Source organism: Mugil cephalus, chromosome 1, assembly GCF_022458985.1.
Source record: "Mugil cephalus isolate CIBA_MC_2020 chromosome 1, CIBA_Mcephalus_1.1, whole genome shotgun sequence".
In the NCBI taxonomy this organism is placed as follows: Eukaryota; Metazoa; Chordata; class Actinopteri; order Mugiliformes; family Mugilidae; genus Mugil; species Mugil cephalus.
This window is the reverse complement of record NC_061770.1, coordinates 41,270,969-41,288,251: the sequence shown is the minus strand read 5'-3', so window position 1 is coordinate 41,288,251 and position 17,283 is coordinate 41,270,969. Positions and strand designations below refer to the sequence as shown.

Genomic DNA, 17,283 nt, shown 5'->3' with positions numbered 1-17,283 from the left:
TTGAAGAAGGAAAAAAAAAAAACTTTTGTCGGAAATACGTTTTCGCACCAGCAGTTTTTGATGCAACGTTTGTGCGTGAACCACTGAAATATCCATACTGTTATGAGCTAAGTACTGAAACGCCACTGGAATTAGCGGTAAAATAAAACGGAAGTACTTTCCTTCACAATAAAAGCACCGGATCCCTTGATGAAACCTTTAGATCATTAGAACAGAGATTCATGTACTTGTCAAGATACACACATTAGACAACTTTAGGACACTTCTTTGTCAGTTATTTGACAGTGCATCTGACAGTTAAAACATCTAAAAAAAAAACATCTAAGAAACACACCTTTCAATCAAATATAGATTTATTTAGACGATTGCAATATGATTCACTCAATGTAGATCAAAAGTGATTGAAATTTACATTTGTCAACCAAAATGTCAGCATCTGTTCACACAAACTAGTTAAATCCTCTTTGATGCAAGTGCAAACGTCTTCTGATTTTCGTGATAAAAATGTATTTTCATTAGTTTGCATCTTAGTAACTGAATAACACTTTTAAACAAACAAACAAAACAACCTCCTCAAATAAAACCCCCAGCCCATTTCATTCACAATTTTATGACAAGCCATGGCAGTTAATGGAGCAAGTCAAGAAACTAAAATCACAGTACTGATAAAAGACATGTCACAGTATTATTTGTGAATTAACCTGAGGATTTCATGTTTCAATATTTTATACCTTTAGCATAATTTAATTGCACATATAATATAATTTCAAATAAAACAAATCAAATCCTACTACCGTTAAACAATTTCAGTAATAAGAACTAAACATAAAGTCAAAGGATACTGAAGTAATTGTTCAGTAGTTTCAGATTTTTTTTTTTTTTTAAATAATGCTGCACTCTGTAAACAGTGCTATAATTTAACCCGACAAACCCATGGTAGAGGAATGACTTCAACTCTAAGTGCATTATGGTGTTTGTTATTACACATTGCAATAAATTATTTAAGGATAAACAAGCAAATACAGTTATCAGACAAATGCAGCAAAATAAAATTAAAAAAAAAATACAAATTTTAACGAATGTTCAAAAATATAAAATCTAACAAAATAGAAAGGAGAGACTTGACTTCTATCAGTGATAGAAGAAAAATAGAACACAAACATGAAATAAATGAATTCTCTTTCTTTGCTTTGGTAATAATAAAAAAAGATACTCTCTATCCTGTCGTCATGTGTGTGTGTTTTTCCCTTCTGGTTGTTCATAAGCAATTACAGATTCAACTTCACTTCGAGTCACTGGGTTGAGACTCTTGGACTGGGACACCCACACGCTCCTCAGTGTTTGTGGACAGCTTCATAAACCTGGTGCTGATGTCTTCTCTTTTAAACATCCCCTTCAAGGGCACCTCTGAATTCCAGTTTCGGGTCTTGGCAAACTTGTAAATACATCCAAAGAGATCGGGAAATAACTCCATTAGATCAATCTGAGCAGCATCCTCAGCGCTGGGAACAAGAAGGGAAATATTATTAAAAAAGAGAAGTAAGCTCACATGTTTACTGCAGCTGCTTATTTAATTTTCTTGCCTTCAGCGAGTGAAACGCTCCATGTGGCTGAATCTGAACATGTCAGAATTAATGCGGCTGCTTCTGTTGTCAAATCATCAGTTAAATAGTGACTAGTACCACTGAAAACTTAACTTATACCTAGTGGTGGGCCGTCAGGGCCAGCAAAGGCTCATTTGATTAATCCCAATAGTGTATTATTTTCATTTTATGGCCTGTCTGTGTCTGAACTAGCAGTGAAACTTAACAGTTGAGCCACATACTGCTGGAGTCAAAGAAATCTAGCTGAGCCTTCACAATTTAAATTGCAGGCGAGTGAAGCTTGAAATACATTGTAATGACCCCATTCCTTTTACCAATCACATTTCAGGTTTGTATTCTTAGGACTTTCCTGTAGCCTGTTTTCACGTCCTGTGACTGGAGGGCCAGAGCGTTGCTCAGTTTAAGCCAAGCCAGCGGTTCGTGTCCGGCTGATACTAGCTGCACAACCGCTAACGTTTTGATAGCTAGTTGTTGAACCCACAGTGGTGGAAGGAGGAGAGGTTATCAACTTGGCTGTGGATCTTCTTAGAAAGCCATTTTCATGACTGGCTTTGAAGGAAAAGCTGGATATTGTGAAGAAAGACCGCCCAACCCTGAGCTAGCTAGCCTGACCCAGCCAGGGAAAGCATGTATCTGCCACTTTCAGGTCAGCAGCCATGAGCATTACCTTTGACTTACGGGCTCTGAGGAAAACTCTAAATTGTTTCTTAAGCTCTTGTGAGTAAAGTTAAAATCTTTAATCAGGTCGACATTGATGCATGCATTGAATTTGACGTATGTTGCGGTGAGTGAAAGGAATTGCTCTAGGTTAGCTTCTTGCTTTAATGGCATTCATCTTGCTTTATGAGATACTATTAAGAGGTGATAAGAGTGTAAGAGGAGTAGGTGGAAAATACAAGGCCCGCCACTGCTTATACCTATCCATCATACATAGATATTCCAAAGAAGACTTTTCCAGAACTGACCAAGCTTTGAGGACGTAAGTTTTTTCTGTACTACATAATAAGTCAGCATGACTCTTCAAAAAAAAGCCATTTAACTGCATAATTTTGGTTTTGTGTCATTGAACTTACTAGTGCTCATGGAGGTTGCGTATGAAGCGCAGTAACCCCAGTGTGTTTTCGCTGTAAGATTTTTTTTTGCGATCCATCTTCTGAACCAGCTCTTGAGGAAACTGCAAATAAAAGAAACCAAACCAACAAAAAAGTTGACAAAAAACAACTGATATTCAATTTGGGAAAGTTGAAGTTAAAGCTGTTATGATGCAGTCACCTTATTTTTCCACTGTGTGAAGGATCCATCCCCAGCACATTTCTCTAGAGAGGTCATCAGTTCCTGATCAGCCTTTCGAAAGTTTGCCACCTCGTCCCTGTTACCAATCTTTTTCAAGTATTCAACTTGCCTGAAAAAGATGTTTAAATTATGCTTCATGAAATGCAAAACAAACAGATCTACTTCACACGTCATAAGTCATGAAGGCCATGAGAGGCAGATTAGTAATAACAGATTTCAAGTTATGAACCAATCAGAATTCTATGAGGAACTATTGGCAGTTATGGGCGTGTTTTATATGTGACGACGGTCACTATGGGAAACAAATCCTCTACTGACCTTTTAACTACAGGAATAAATCAACACTGATGGAATGATAACCTATGGCTTATCGTTTTTTTAGGGTCAATGTTCATGCAAGCAACTAATACAAACTGACTTTCTATTTAACTACTTGGCAATAGCTGGCTAGATTCCTCTGGATACAGTTTCAACATGCATGCATATTGTTCCGAGTGAGAAACCATGGCCTTATGAATATTGTTGTGTTATCATGTCATGGGCACTCCTGGCAAGTCCAAGGTTTAGCGCTGGTCTTGAGAAAGCTTCAATCAGCCTATCCTGGCAAGTGTTGAACAGGCACTGCCTGAATAGTGATTGACTATTTTTCCAAATGTCAAAGCAGTATACATGAGCAAATCTCAAGAACAAGAGTGAAACCAAATTTGCGAATAATAAAAATATAGGTGTGTGCCTGGTTAGTCCTGGATGACATGATATTAAAGGTTAAGCTTACATTATAAGATCTGTCCAGAGTCAGAGTGAAACAAGAACTTCAGATTGTATTTCAACATGATATAAAATCGATAAGTCAGTCAGTGTTTGTTACTTACTTTTCAACAGTCCAGAAGAAAGGATGACACAGGCATTCTCCCACGTTTGGTCTCATCTTTGGATTTTCACTGAGCATCCACTCGATCAGGTCCTTGGCCACCACATCTTCCATGTGATCCAAGGAGTACTTCCCACGATAAATGTTGTACTCACACTCACAGGATCTGTCACCGAATGGATGGTGTCCTCCAGAGAGGATATAATAAATCAGCATTCCTGCCACCTTAAAAATAGACAAATCATTCTATCAGTATAGGTGTTTGGTGATCCAATCTAGTGTGTTGGTGAGACAGAAAACAAACCTGTACGTCAGTGTTTGACTTGTATGGTATGTTGGCTTCTTCTAGTAGAGTCTCTCTGGCCATCCAGCATTTGGTTCCTGCACTGGCGGTACGCAAAGTTGTTTGGCCTGTGAGTAACCGTCGGCTTATGCCAAAATCTGCTAACCGTGCCCTCCCTTTAACATCTGCATGACAAATCATACATAAAAAAGATGAAACAATAATGGTAACTACAGAGTAAAATCTTGATGCTTTTGGAGAATTTAAGTTTTAAATTCTTACCAATCAAAACATTCTGTGGCTTAAGATCTCTGTGGAGAATCTGAGGATTTTGACAGTGAAGCACTTTCAGACTGTTTAGAACTTGCTTAATAAGTTCCTTTGTCATCAGCTTATTATCACTTTTGATATATTCTTCCAAGGTATATTCACAGAGTTGAAGACCAAGATACCCAAAGTTCTCATCCTCTGCAGCATCGATGTATCGTACAATCGATGGATCTTCAAGTTCTGGAAGTCGTAGAATTCCCTCCTCGTTCTTCAGGACCTCGTAGTTGCTTTTAGACATTCTCTTAATTGCAATTTCTGTTCCATCATCTCTCAGTCCCAGGTAGACTTCAGTCCCATCGCTTCCCTTTGCTATGCGGAATTCTGTATCATTCACATAAATGAGACTCCTAATTCTGATTATTTTACTCTCATCTGTGGCAACAAGCTTCTCTAATTTCTCCTTCCATCTCTTGCTAATTTGTACCCATTGTCGTGTTCCTGGTGATTTGTTGGTGTTGACGTGGAATGGCTTTGCATTTGAAGATGATTCCACAACAGGAACTGTTGTTGTTGGATCAGTTGAGTTGGAAACGTCATTACTTGGGTCTTCTTGCTTGTCTGACTTTTCCTGGTTTTTCTTCTTCTTCTTCTTCTTCTTTTTCTTCTTTTTACTGGATTCAGGTAAGGCTGGATTTCCCTCACTGTCCATGTTGGGATTGCTCAAGTAATTTTTCAGACGTCTGAGCGCTTCTTTCAGCTTGTCATTCATTTTCATATCTGCAGATGTCAGAACGTCGTCAGGCACTGAAGTGATTCCCAATGACGTAAAAATTTCAGTCACATGTTCAACTGGGAGCAAGTTGGCAAAAATACCATATGTGAAGATTTTAATGTCAGAGTGATGGGTAGGTACTGCAAAAGGAGCAACTGATTTGCACAAGTTCTTTGTAAAGTTGAAATCCCATCCATTTCTATCTGTTGTTTTCTGTGTTATCACATACAGTGTTTGTAGAACAGTTTCCAAAATATCAGGTCTCTCTTTTAAGCAAAGCTGTTCCAGGAGATGGGGAATAACATCTTGTGCTTGCTCGTTTGGTATGTCTTCCATTGTGCAGAAAACTACATTTAAACTGTCAATTGCCCTTTTCACATGTATCTTAGGGATCTTTGGGAATCTGCTGACTGTACCTGCAATATAGGTATTCACATTCTCTGTCTCCTTGAGCCATTTAATACTTCCCTGGCTGTATTTTTCTTTACCCAGGCCAGTAACAGTGAAGAGCATTTCAATCATGGTCAAATGGTTCTGAGGATGCTCCCGTAGCATGTCATTGGTAAATTTTCTGAACACTTCTTCAGGTGGTTCTGATCGCACAGCGATTTCCATATCGATAAAATATTTGCATTCAGAGCATAATTTATCTCCTTTGGATGCCAAGTTATGAATCATCTGAGCTAATTTTCTGTTGTGATTAAAATGTTCAGGGTGAGTTATAGGTATCAGTGTGACCACTGCACCAGCAGAGAGAAGCACTTTCATGACGTCTTCCCTGTCGTTGAGGGCAGCAGTTTGCAGTGGTGTCTCAAGTACCTGAAGCTCCACAGCATTCCAACCATTTACATTAGCTTTAGCTTCTAGCAGTCTCTCCACAAAGCCAAGTGGTGCTTTGGACATTGAGACATAATGCAAAGGTGTAAGGCCTCTCTGGGAATGACTATCTGGGTCTGCACCCTGATCCAAAAGGTTTGTAAAAATGTCATACTTGTGATACACAACTGCAGCAGTCAGTGGAGTGAAACAATCCCCCCACTCTCTGCAGGGGTAAAGTCCATTAACATTGTTGTCCCTCAGTAGTTTCTTGAGCTTCTTGAGGTTGTTGTTAATGACACACTGTATGACCGGATGAGTTTCTGTCACTTGAGGCAATGACAGTGTCAGTGTCTGTCTGATAATATTCATTTCTCTGCTTCAGATCACCTGAGAGGAAACAAAATCACATCATTATAATTGATTTGCCACATTTAAATGTAAGAATCAAAGCAAATGCATTCTTCTGCCAAGCCCCAAACAGTCGCCTGTTCTGCCTCTGATAGTGATGATGACCAGAGGTGGTCATAATGTTATGGCGTTTTTGTATTTTACTGACGTCTTAGTTCAGCGATAAAATAATGTTACGGGGTGGTCTTATTTGCCTTTAATATATATCAGTTTATCAATAAGTTTTTCGTTTCGTTTTCTAGATTGTATTTGTTCCCTATCTTTCAGTTTGTAGTTTAGGAATTTTTCAGGAAGTAGAGCACACGCAGTTTGTGATTTACGGCGTGTTGTTGCGATGAGAAAAGTCGCGACCCACTGAGAACGTCATTTACACAGAAATAAACATTTTAGACAGAACTTGAGAGTAGCTACCACACCTTGTCCTCGCTGCTCAGAATTTAAACTTCCTCATTCAAACAGGTGAACAACTCTAAGGTAGTTGTAAACTTCACGGCAACACTCGCTGTATGGTTAGTTCTGCACATCTACGAAACGAAATACGTGTCGTAATATGATTAAATAACACTTGATATATCAAGTTAAAGTAGTTTTAAGTTGGGTTACATGTTTGAAAACTGCATGGGACGTAACCTACCGCACTGAAGCGGGGCGGCTGTGAAAGCATGAAAAAAATACTTACACAAAAGAATGGAAGTCGATAAACGTCAGCATGCTCTTCTCGTCTTCTCTTTCCGTTACTCTTCGTCTCCTGCTCTCTGCTCCTCCCATCATCACAGTAGACCTACTTCCTGGACTTCCCACCCGTTTCCTCCACTCTTACTGTACTACACTGGAAAAAAAAAAAAAAAGATTGTTGTTTGTGAACTATGACCAACCTAATCAGCTGTTTCCTGTTTTGACTTAACCTGACAGTGAAGATAATAATTAATTTGGCTATTTTTGACATAAAAACGTACGAATTTGTGCAGCAATGAGATCCCAGTTCCCTCTGAAGGGGGTTATTACAGTAGATGGAGTTCGGCACACTCACAATATTAGTTATTACAATGATAACAATAATAACAATAATAATTAGTGTCCGTTTTAATTGTATGCTATGTGTAGAGTATCCGCAGAGATCAGGTGGGAGAGCAGAATGAGCATTTACTGAGAACACAGAGAAGCAAATTACTTTGGAGCTCAGAGACAAAGATGGAGACAGGACCTTGGAGTGTAGAAGAAGTAGAAGAAGTTAGCAGAGAATGAGATGCAGGGGGAGGTTTGTACACAGCATTGCCAGACGTACGATAATTATCGTATTTGTACGATAATATCACCTTCGGTACGATCAATAATTCCAAAAATACCATTATGTGCGATAATTTGACCCCTTCAATATATGGCTATTAGCAGACATAAATAGTGCTGTTCATTTATTTAAAGGTAAAACTGCATTATAAGCTATAATAATGCTATAATGCTATGCTATGCTATGCTATGCTATATGGTCTGTAGTAATGTTCCACCTAGCAGATGATCCTGAGCAACATCACATTGGGTATGTACCATCATTTTCCTCAAAATACGATCATTTTAAGCTCCTGATACGATAATTTGTCATTTCCCATCTGGCAACACTGTTTGTATAATAGAAGGCCTGTTGGCAGAGTGTAAGAATTAAGCAGGGGTCTACTTCTGCTTAATTCCATTCGTTTGTTTGTGTTACTGTGTGACTTTGATTAACATGTTATTTCAGATCCAAATGATTATGTTAAAATGAGCCACACACCAGTAACTCCTGTGTAAAGCTCAGGGACACGCTGCACAACTTTCACAGTTTTTGCAGGTTTTATAAAGACTGGAGCGCACACTAAGAGACCGGCTTCAGCAGACGTTTTTTTGCATGACAACTGAAAGAGTGGCGATCACACACTTATTTGTCAAACCTACTAAAGCCAACTGAAAGCATCAAACCCTGACGACAGCTGTGGCGAGGGCGGCGGTTGTGGTTTGCACAACTCCAACCAACATTATACAAGCACTTGTGTTCAATAATTTACGTGATTTAAAGCATTTCATTATCAGAAATAATCATTCTTCCATCTTAAATGAATTAATTCTAATGATGTAAATGCAGGCCCATAGGTGGGTCTACATTGTACCGTCACAGAAGGTAAGTAGGCCATCAATGAGGAGACTAGCTTATATAGAAAATAAAGTACAGTTTAAGTGACATTAACCCTTATGCCCTCCTCTGGCATTTTTATACATTTTTTTCATCTTTTTTTTCATTTGGTGATCATTTTGGCTGTGTTACAGCTTATGGCTTGAGTTTCTGAAGGAATTCTTCACATTAGCCAGATTTTGTCATTTATACTCTCGTGATTTATACATTTTGCACCTTCTGGACACCTTTGTTGGAAAAATTTACACATGCAAAAAAGTTTCAAAAACTTTCAGGATTTTAACTTTAAATGTCAGTCTAATGATTTAAAGTATTTCATTATTATTATTATTATTATCATTATTATTATTGTTATTATCATTACAAAAAGCACAAACTTAACTGTTTTCTATAAAATAAACAGCAGGATGATGGGACTTTGGTGGTAATTAGAGTCTTGGATATGTCAAGGATTAGCAATAAAATTGATTTGATTGCATCATAATTTTATACTGTCAGATACTCCCTCTGGACACCTTTGTGGCCAGAAATGCCCCATAGACTTCCATTATAACTACATTTTTTAATATGGCTGCCATTCCGGTATGAAACCATGCCTTCTGTAATATTAACATTTCATGTAGAAGAAAACTAGTGATTTTTGACATTTTACTGTATTTTTACTGATTCAACCATTTTCTCATTGTAGGTCGATGCATGAAATTCTTGTAAATTTCCCATTTATTATAATGGAGCCACGTGACTAACAGGGGCCTCAAGTGTGTGTGTGTCTTTGTACTTGTACAGCTATCTTTCCAAGGACCAGTTTAAGTTTTACACCATTAGATTGAGAACATTTGTGCAAAGTGAGGACATTTTGGCCGGTCCTCACTACTTTATGAGGCTGTTTGAGGGTTAAGACTCAGTTTTAGGGTAAAGATTACGATTAAGTTATGGTTAGGGTGAGGTTAAGGTTCAGGATTAAGCATTTAGTTGAGATGGTTAGGATTAGGGTGATGGGCTAGGGAATGCATTATGTAAGTAGTGTAGCACGATAGTGTGTAGCATGAAAGGATCATTTCATTGTTGATAAAGAACATCTGCCTTTGAGGAATGTTTTTCATGAGTCTTGCATGAAATTCTTTTATTTCTACTAGCTCTTGCTAGCTACGCCAGCTATGAAATAACTTTTAAATCAACATCTGATTCATCATTGTGAAACATTTATTGTGCAAACTGCACAAACCACAATTCAACTTCAGAGTGAACCCAGGCCAAAATAACAAACAAAACGATTCTAACTGAAAAACAACCGAAGTCTATCCTACCAGAGGACAAAATAAAAGACAAACTCTTACCTACCTCAACATATCAAAAAAAAAAAAAAAAAATTAAACAGGAGAAAAATTGTTAACAAAAATGGCAGTTCACTGCTACTGATCTTGAAACAGAAATCAAATCCAAAAGTAACAACTAACCAAGGTGGTGACCGGTTGGGAGGTGAAGAGCGTGAGTAGCTCGCCAACTGCCGCCATCTTGGACGTTTAAATAGCTCCCTCTCTGATGGTTATCCAATCAGCAGAGGATCTGGGAAACCCCAGCCAATCCAACATCAGCTACGACATACACTGATCTACATACGGAGATAGGGGAAAAAAACAGGGAGCACACACTCCTCCCAGACAAATAATACGTAACAGTCATAACACCCCCCTTTCCCAAGAACCAAATATCCCCTATATGTTTAATTCTATTAAATTGTAGTTTCACTTACGTTCTAGAGAGAGCGTCAGTGATTACATTATCAGTACCTTTTTTTATAATGTATCTGCAGGTTGAAGTCCTGCAGAAGGAGTGACCAGCGCATGATCCGCTGGTTAGAATTGCACATCTGGGCCAAGAAGATCAGAGGTTTATGATCAGTGAAAACTTGCACGGGGTTTGAACTTGAGCCAATATACGCTTCAAGAAGCTGTAATGTAAGCAGAAGAGCGAGAGCCTCTTTTTCAGTAGTACTGTAATTTACTTGATGTTTGTTAAACGTCTTGGAGAAGTAACAGATTGCATGCTCAATACTCTGCTTGGCCAGTTCTGTTCTGACAGAAACCTCTATAGTACCCACACATGCCTAGGAAACAGCGCAGGGCTCTGTTTGTCTGTGGAACCAGAACATCGACGATTCCTTGTACTTTGGTTGCTAGAGGACGAACCTGGCCTTGTCCCATCTGCTTACCACGATAGGTAACCGTCCCCCTGCCAAATTTGAATTTGACGGAGACGACTGGAAATGACAGAGAGAGTGTTGAGATGTTCAGGCCGAGTGGAAGAATAGGCAACCACATCATCGAAGTATGCCTCACAAAGGGAAAAAGGACAAATATGAGCAATAAATGATGACTGAACTCTTTTTCTTTGCTTTGGTATTAAACAAGATCCTCTCTATCCTCTCATCTGAAACGATTGCATGTTGTTTGTTTTCTCCTTTGGGTGCTTATAAGGAACTATAGAACCAGCTTCACTTCAAGTCACTGGGTTGAGACTCTTGGACTGGGACACCCACAAGCTCCTCAGTGTTTGTGGACAGCTTCATAAACCTGGTGCTGATGTCTTCTCTTTTAAACATCCCCTTCAAGGGCACCTCTGAATTCCAGTTTCGGGTCTTGGCAAACTTGTAAATACATCCAAAGAGATCGGGAAATAACTCCATTAGATCAATCTGAGCAGCATCCTCAGCGCTGGGAACAAGAAGGGAAATGTTATTACAGAACAGTAAGCTCACATATCTCAGCTTTGCACAGTAAGTCACAATGGGTTTGGTCCTGTGTTGTTTCTTAAGATCTGGTGAATAGAATTAATTCTATTTACATCTTTTATTGGGTCGATTGAAAAAGTAGGTGGAAAATACAAGGTCCACCAATGTTTATACCTATCCATCATACCTAGGAGATAGTTCAGAGAAGGCTTTTCCAGAGGTGACCTAGCTCTTAGGTCTTACAATATTGTATTTTTTTGTGTACTACATAATAGGTCAGCATGACTCTTCAAAAAAAGGCATTAAACTGCATAATTTTGGTTTTGTGTCATTGAACTTACTAGTGCTCGTGGAGGTTGCGTATGAAGCGCAGTAACCCCGGTGTGTTTTCAGGGTAAGCTTTGTTTCTGCCATCCATCTTCTGAACCAGCTCTCGAGGAAACTGCAAATGAAAAGAAACCAAACTATCAACAAGTGAAATTCAATTTGGGAGAAGTTAAAGCTGTAATGATGCAGTCACCTTATTTTTCCACTGTGTGAAGGATCCATCCCCAGCACATTTTTCCAGAGAAGTAATCAGCTCCTGATCAGCCTTTCGACAGTTTGCCACCTCGTCCCTGTTACCAATCTTTTTCAAGTATTCAACTTTCCTGAAAAAGATGTTTAAATTCATGTAATGCAAAACAAACAGAAAAATCATCTTGATATTTCTCTATAAGAGCAAGGAATCATTGTTTGTCTCAGTGTGTCCTGAAAACCATTTGTCTGATCTACTTCACACTAGATCATCACACTAGTTCAGGGGTTTAGATACGATTTTTTCTTAGCTGTTTGTTACACTTTTATATATAAAAAAGCAAAGACAAATTTTTAAGATATTAGATTATATTAACAAGAGACAGTTTTAAGATAACAAATCAAAATTAATGTTGAGAAGCAATAGAACAAGCAAGGGGCACTTCACTTCAAGGTCCAGGAGGATGGCCAAGAAGTGTACCTGCAACTTTTTCTTTTTTAAGGTCATGGAGCCAGTTCAAAATATCAGAAGTGTATTTTTAAAGACTGTGTTGGAGTATGGAGAAATTGGAGAATTTGGTAACCTGGACTTTCTGTCCTGACTTCTTCGACTCTGTGTTTTTGGACTTTAAAGGAACTTTAAAAATACCAGTAGATTTCAGAAGATTGTGATTAAATTAAATTGAATTGAAGAGATTCAGGTTCTCAACTGGCCCGAACTTGTTCCTCGTATTTTTTTTTTTTTAGAATTAATTAATTAATTAGAATTAGAGTCTGTCCACAGTCAAAGCAATAAGAGAACTTCAGATTGTGTTCCAGCATGATATAAAATCAATAAGTCAGTCAGTGTTTGTTGCTTACTTTTCAACAGTCCAGAAGAAAGGATGACTCAGGCATTCTCCCACTTTTGGTCTCATCTTTGGATCTTCACTGATCATCCACTCGATCAGGTCCTTGGCCACCACATCTTCCATGTGATCCAAGGAGTACTTCCCTCTATAAATGTTGTACTCACACTCACAGGATCTGTCACCGAATGGATGGTGTCCTCCAGAGAGGATATAATAAATCAGCATTCCTGCCACCTTAAAAATAGACAAATCATTCTATCAGTATAGGTGTTTGGTCATCCAATCTAGTGTGTTGGTGAGACAGAAAACAAACCTGTATGTCAGTGTTTGACTTGTATGGTATGTTGGCTTCTTCTAGTAGAGTCTCTTTGGCCATCCAGCATTTGGTTCCTGCACTGGCGGTACGCAAAGTTGTTTGGCCTGTGAGTAACCGTCTGCTTATGCCAAAATCTGATAACCGTGCCCTCCCTTTAACATCTGCATGACAAATCATACATAAAAAAGATGAAACAATAATGGTTATGGTTACAGAGTAAAATCTTGATTCTTTGGGGGAATTTAAGTTTTAAATCCTTACCAATCAAAACATTCTGCGGCTTAAGATCTCTGTGGAGAATCTGAGGATTTTGACAGTGAAGCACTTTCAGACTGTTTAGAACTTGGCAGACAAGCTTCATCAGCTCATGATCCGCACTGTCACTTTTGATATATTCTTCCAAGGTGTATTCACAGAGTTGAAGACCAAGATACCCAAAGTTCTCATCCTCTGCAGCATCGATGTATCGTACAATCGATGGATCTTCAAGTTCTGGAAGTCGTAGAATTCCCTCCTCGTTCTTCAGGACCTCGTAGTTGCTTTTAGACATTCTCTTAATTGCAACTTCTGTTCCATCATCTCTCAGTCCCAAGTAGACTTCAGTCCCATCGCTTCCCTTTGCTATGCGGAATTCTTTATCATTCACATAAATGAGACTCCTAATTCTGATTATTTTACTCTCATCTGTGGCAACAAGCTTCTCTAGTTTCTCCTTCCATCTCTTGCTAATTTGTACCCATTGTCGTGTTCCTGGTGATTTGTTGGTGTTGACGTGGAATGGCTTTGCATTTGAAGATGATTCCACAACAGGAACTGTTGTTGTTGGATCAGTTGAGTTGGAAACGTCATTACTTGGGTCTTCTTGCTTGTCTGACTTTTCCTGGTTTTTCTTCTTCTTCTTCTTCCGTTTCTTCTTTTTACTGGATTCAGGTAAGGCTGGATTACCCTCACTGTCCATGTTGGGATTGCTCAAGTAATTTTTCAAACGTCTGAGTGCTTCTTTCAGCTTGTCATTCATTTTCATATCTGCAGATGTCAGAACGTCGTCAGGCACTGAAGTGATTCCCACTGACGTAAAAATTTCAGTCACATGTTCAACTGGGAGCAAGTTGGCAAAAATACCATACGTGTAGACTTTAATGTCAGAGGAATTGAAAGGTATTGCAAAAGGAGCTACGGATTTGCACAAGTTCTTTGTAAAGTTGAAATCCCATCCATTTCTATCTGTTGTTTTCTGTGTTATCACATACAGTGTTTGCAGAACAGCTAGAACTACAAAATAATCAACGTTCACTGGCAGACAAAGCTGTTCCAGGAGAAGGGGAATAACAGCTTGTGCTTGCTCATTTGGTATGTCTTCCATTGTGCAGAAAACTACATTTAAACTGTCAATTGCCCTTTTCACATCTGTCTTAGGAATCTTTGGGAATCTGCTGACTGTACCTGCAATATAGGTATTCACATTCTCTGTCTCCTTGAGCCATTTAATACTTCCCTGGCTGTATTTTTCTTTACCCGGGCCAGTAACAGTGAAGAGCATTTCAATCATGGTCAAATGGTTCTGAGGATCCTCCCGTAGCATGTCACTGTTAAATTTTCTGAACACTTCTTCAGGTGGTTCCGATCGCACAGCGATTTCCATATCGATAAAATATTTGCATTCGGAGCATAATTTATCTCCTTTGGATGCAAAGTTATGGACCATCCGAGCTATTTTTCTGTTAAAATGTTTAGGGTGACCTGTAGGTAGCAGTGTGACCGCTGCACCAGCAGAGAGAAGCACTTTCATGACATCTTCCCTGTCGTTGAGGGCAGCAGTTTGCAGTGGTGTCTCAAGTACCTGAAGCTCCACAGGATTGCATCCATTTACATTAGCTTTAGCTTCTAGCAGTCTCTTCACAAAGACAACTGGTGCTTTGGACATTGAGACATAATGCAAAGGTGTAAAGCCTCTCTGGGAATGACTATCTGGGTCTGCACCCTGATCCAAAAGGTTTGTAAAAATGTCATACTTGTGACACACAACTGCAGCAGTCAGTGGAGTGAAACAATCCTTACACTCTCTGCAGGGGTAAAGTTCATTAACTTTGTTGATCTTCAGTAGTTCACCGAGCTTCGTGAGGTCGTTGTTAATGACACACTGTATGACCGGATGAGTGTCTGTCACTTGAGGCAATGACAGTGTCAATGTCTGTGGGATGATATTCATTTCTCTGCTTCAGATCACCTGAGAGGAAACAAAGCCACATTATTATAATTTATTTGCCACATTTAAATGTAAGAATCAAAGCAAATGCATTCTTCTGCCAAGCCCCAAACAGCCGCCTGTTCTGCCTCTGATAGTGATGATGACCGGAGGTGGTCATAATGTTATGGCGTTTTTGTATTTTACTGACGTCTTAGTTCAGCGATAAAATAATGTTACGGGGTGGTCTTGTTTGCCTTTAATATATATCATTGTATCAATAAGTTTTGCATTTCGTTTCGTTTTCTACATTTTATTTGTTAACTCCGGGTTTCTGACGTTATCTTTCAGTTTGTAATTCAGGACATTTTCAGGAAGTAGAGCACACGCAGTTTGTGAAAGGGGAAAAAAAGCATTCCTATCTTACGGCATGCTGTTGTGATGAGAGAAGTCGAAATAGAAATAGTCCAGAGAACAAGTTGCAGCATGATTGAAGAATTTTAGACAGAACTTGAGAGTAGCTACCACACCTTGTCATCACTGTTTGGACTTTAGACTTCCTCATTCAAACAGGTGAACAAGTCTAAGGTAGTTGTAAACTTCACGGCAACACTCGCTATATGGTTAGTTCTGCACATCCACGAAACGAAATACGTGTCGTAATATGATTAAATAACACTTGATATATCAAGTTAAAGTAGTTTTAAGTTGGGTTACATGTTTGAAAATTGCATGGGACGTAACTTACCGCACTGAAGCGGGGCGGCTGTGAAAGCATGAAAAAAATGACTTGAACAAAAGAATGGAAGTCGATAAACGTCAGCCTGCTCTTCTCGTCTTCTCTTTCCGTTACTCTTCGTCTCCTGCTCTCTGCTCCTCCCATCATCACAGTAGACCTACTTCCTGGACTTCCCATCCGTTTCCACCACTTTTACTGTACTACACTGGAAAAAAGAGGATTATTGCTCGTGAACAATCACCAACCCAATCAGCTGTTTCCTGTTTTGACTTAAACCTGACAGTGAAGATAATAATTAATTTGGCTATTTTTGACATAAAAACTTACGAATTTGTGCAGCAATGAGATCCCAGTTCCCTCTGAAGGGGGTTATTACAGTAGATGGAGTTCGGCACACTCACAATATTAGTTATTACAATGATAACAATAATAATTAGTGTCCGTTTTAATTGTATGCTATGTGTAGAGTATCCGCAGAAATCAGGTGGGAGAGCAGAATGAGCATTTACTGAGAACACAGAGAAGCAAATTATTTTGGAGCTCAGAGACAAAGATGGAGACAGGGCCTTGGAGTGTAGAAGAAGTAGAAGAAGTTAGCAGAGAATGAGATGCAGGGGGAGGTTTGTACACAGCATTGCCAGACGTACGATAATTATCGTATTTGTACGATAATATCACCCTCGGTACGGTCAATAATTCCAAAAATCCCATTATGTGCGATAATTTGACCCCTTCAATATATGGCTATTAGCAGACATACATAGTGCTGTTAATTTATTTAAAAGTAAAACTCCATTATAAGCTATAATAATGCTATAATCCTATGCTATGCTATGCCATATGGTCTGTAGTAATGTTTCACCTAGCAGATGATCCTGAGCAACATCAAATTGGGTATGTACGATAATTGTCCTCAAAATTTTAAGCTCCTGATATGATAATTTGTCATTTCCCATTGTCTGGCAACACAGTACAATAGAAGGCCTGTTGGCAGAGTGTAAGATTTACATAGAGAACGGTCTACTTCTGCTTAATTCCATTCGTTTGTCTGTGTTACTGTGTGACTTTGATTAACATGTTATTTCAGATCCAAATGATCATGTTAAAATGAGCCACACACCAGTAACTCCTGTGTAAAGCTCAGGGACACGCTGCACAACTTTCACAGTCTTTGCAGGTTTTATAAAGACTGGAATGCACACTAAGAGATTGGCTTCAGCAGACGTTTTTTTGCATGACAACCAAAAGAGTGGCGATCACACACTTATTTGTCAAACCTACTAAAGCCAACTGAAAGCATCAAACCCTGACGTCAGCTGTGGCGAGGGCGACAGTTGTGGTTTGCACTATGCACTTCCTGACACAACTCACTTAACCTCTCCTTCATTTGTGTAGTCCAGGCTCACTTAGTCACCACTCTCTTTCTTTCTCTGTTCGCTTTTCTTCCTTTAGGGATACCCC

General features: G+C 39.0%; 2 protein-coding genes across 2 annotated transcripts; both read right to left on the bottom strand.

Annotated features, from left to right (window-relative positions):
• Positions 1-335: 335 nt before the first annotated feature.
• LOC125018032 lies at positions 336-7,128 on the bottom strand. The gene is made up of 7 exons (XM_047601649.1): positions 7,000-7,128; positions 4,334-6,299; positions 4,073-4,236; positions 3,770-3,993; positions 2,877-3,006; positions 2,678-2,778; positions 336-1,502 (listed from the first exon to the last, which is right to left on the bottom strand). The coding sequence occupies exons 2-7, from the start codon at positions 6,279-6,281 to the stop codon at positions 1,283-1,285; spliced, it is 2,787 nt and encodes a 928-aa protein (XP_047457605.1). The 5' UTR covers positions 6,282-6,299; positions 7,000-7,128; the 3' UTR covers positions 336-1,282.
• A 2,541-nt stretch (positions 7,129-9,669) lies between these two features.
• On the bottom strand, positions 9,670-16,055 carry LOC125018022. Its single transcript, XM_047601637.1, has 7 exons — positions 15,832-16,055; positions 13,160-15,125; positions 12,896-13,059; positions 12,593-12,816; positions 11,736-11,865; positions 11,557-11,657; positions 9,670-11,198 (listed from the first exon to the last, which is right to left on the bottom strand). The coding sequence occupies exons 2-7, from the start codon at positions 15,105-15,107 to the stop codon at positions 10,979-10,981; spliced, it is 2,787 nt and encodes a 928-aa protein (XP_047457593.1). The 5' UTR covers positions 15,108-15,125; positions 15,832-16,055; the 3' UTR covers positions 9,670-10,978.
• Positions 16,056-17,283: the final 1,228 nt, after the last annotated feature.

Bases quoted from the DNA above. Each gene is read 5' to 3' on its own strand.
- LOC125018022 (XM_047601637.1), bottom strand. From the start codon at position 15,107: ATGAATATCATCCCACAGACATTGACACTGTCATTGCCTCAAGTGACA. The intron at 13,060-13,159 runs GTAAGGATTTAA...TTTGTCATGCAG, and splicing joins GCCGCAGAATGTTTTGATTG to ATGTTAAAGGGAGGGCACGG. The intron at 11,658-11,735 runs GTGACTGCATCA...TTTCATTTGCAG, and splicing joins TCACACAGTGGAAAAATAAG to TTTCCTCGAGAGCTGGTTCA.
- LOC125018032 (XM_047601649.1), bottom strand. From the start codon at position 6,281: ATGAATATTATCAGACAGACACTGACACTGTCATTGCCTCAAGTGACA. The intron at 4,237-4,333 runs GTAAGAATTTAA...TTTGTCATGCAG, and splicing joins GCCACAGAATGTTTTGATTG to ATGTTAAAGGGAGGGCACGG. The intron at 3,994-4,072 runs GTTTGTTTTCTG...TCTATTTTTAAG, and splicing joins AGTCAAACACTGACGTACAG to GTGGCAGGAATGCTGATTTA.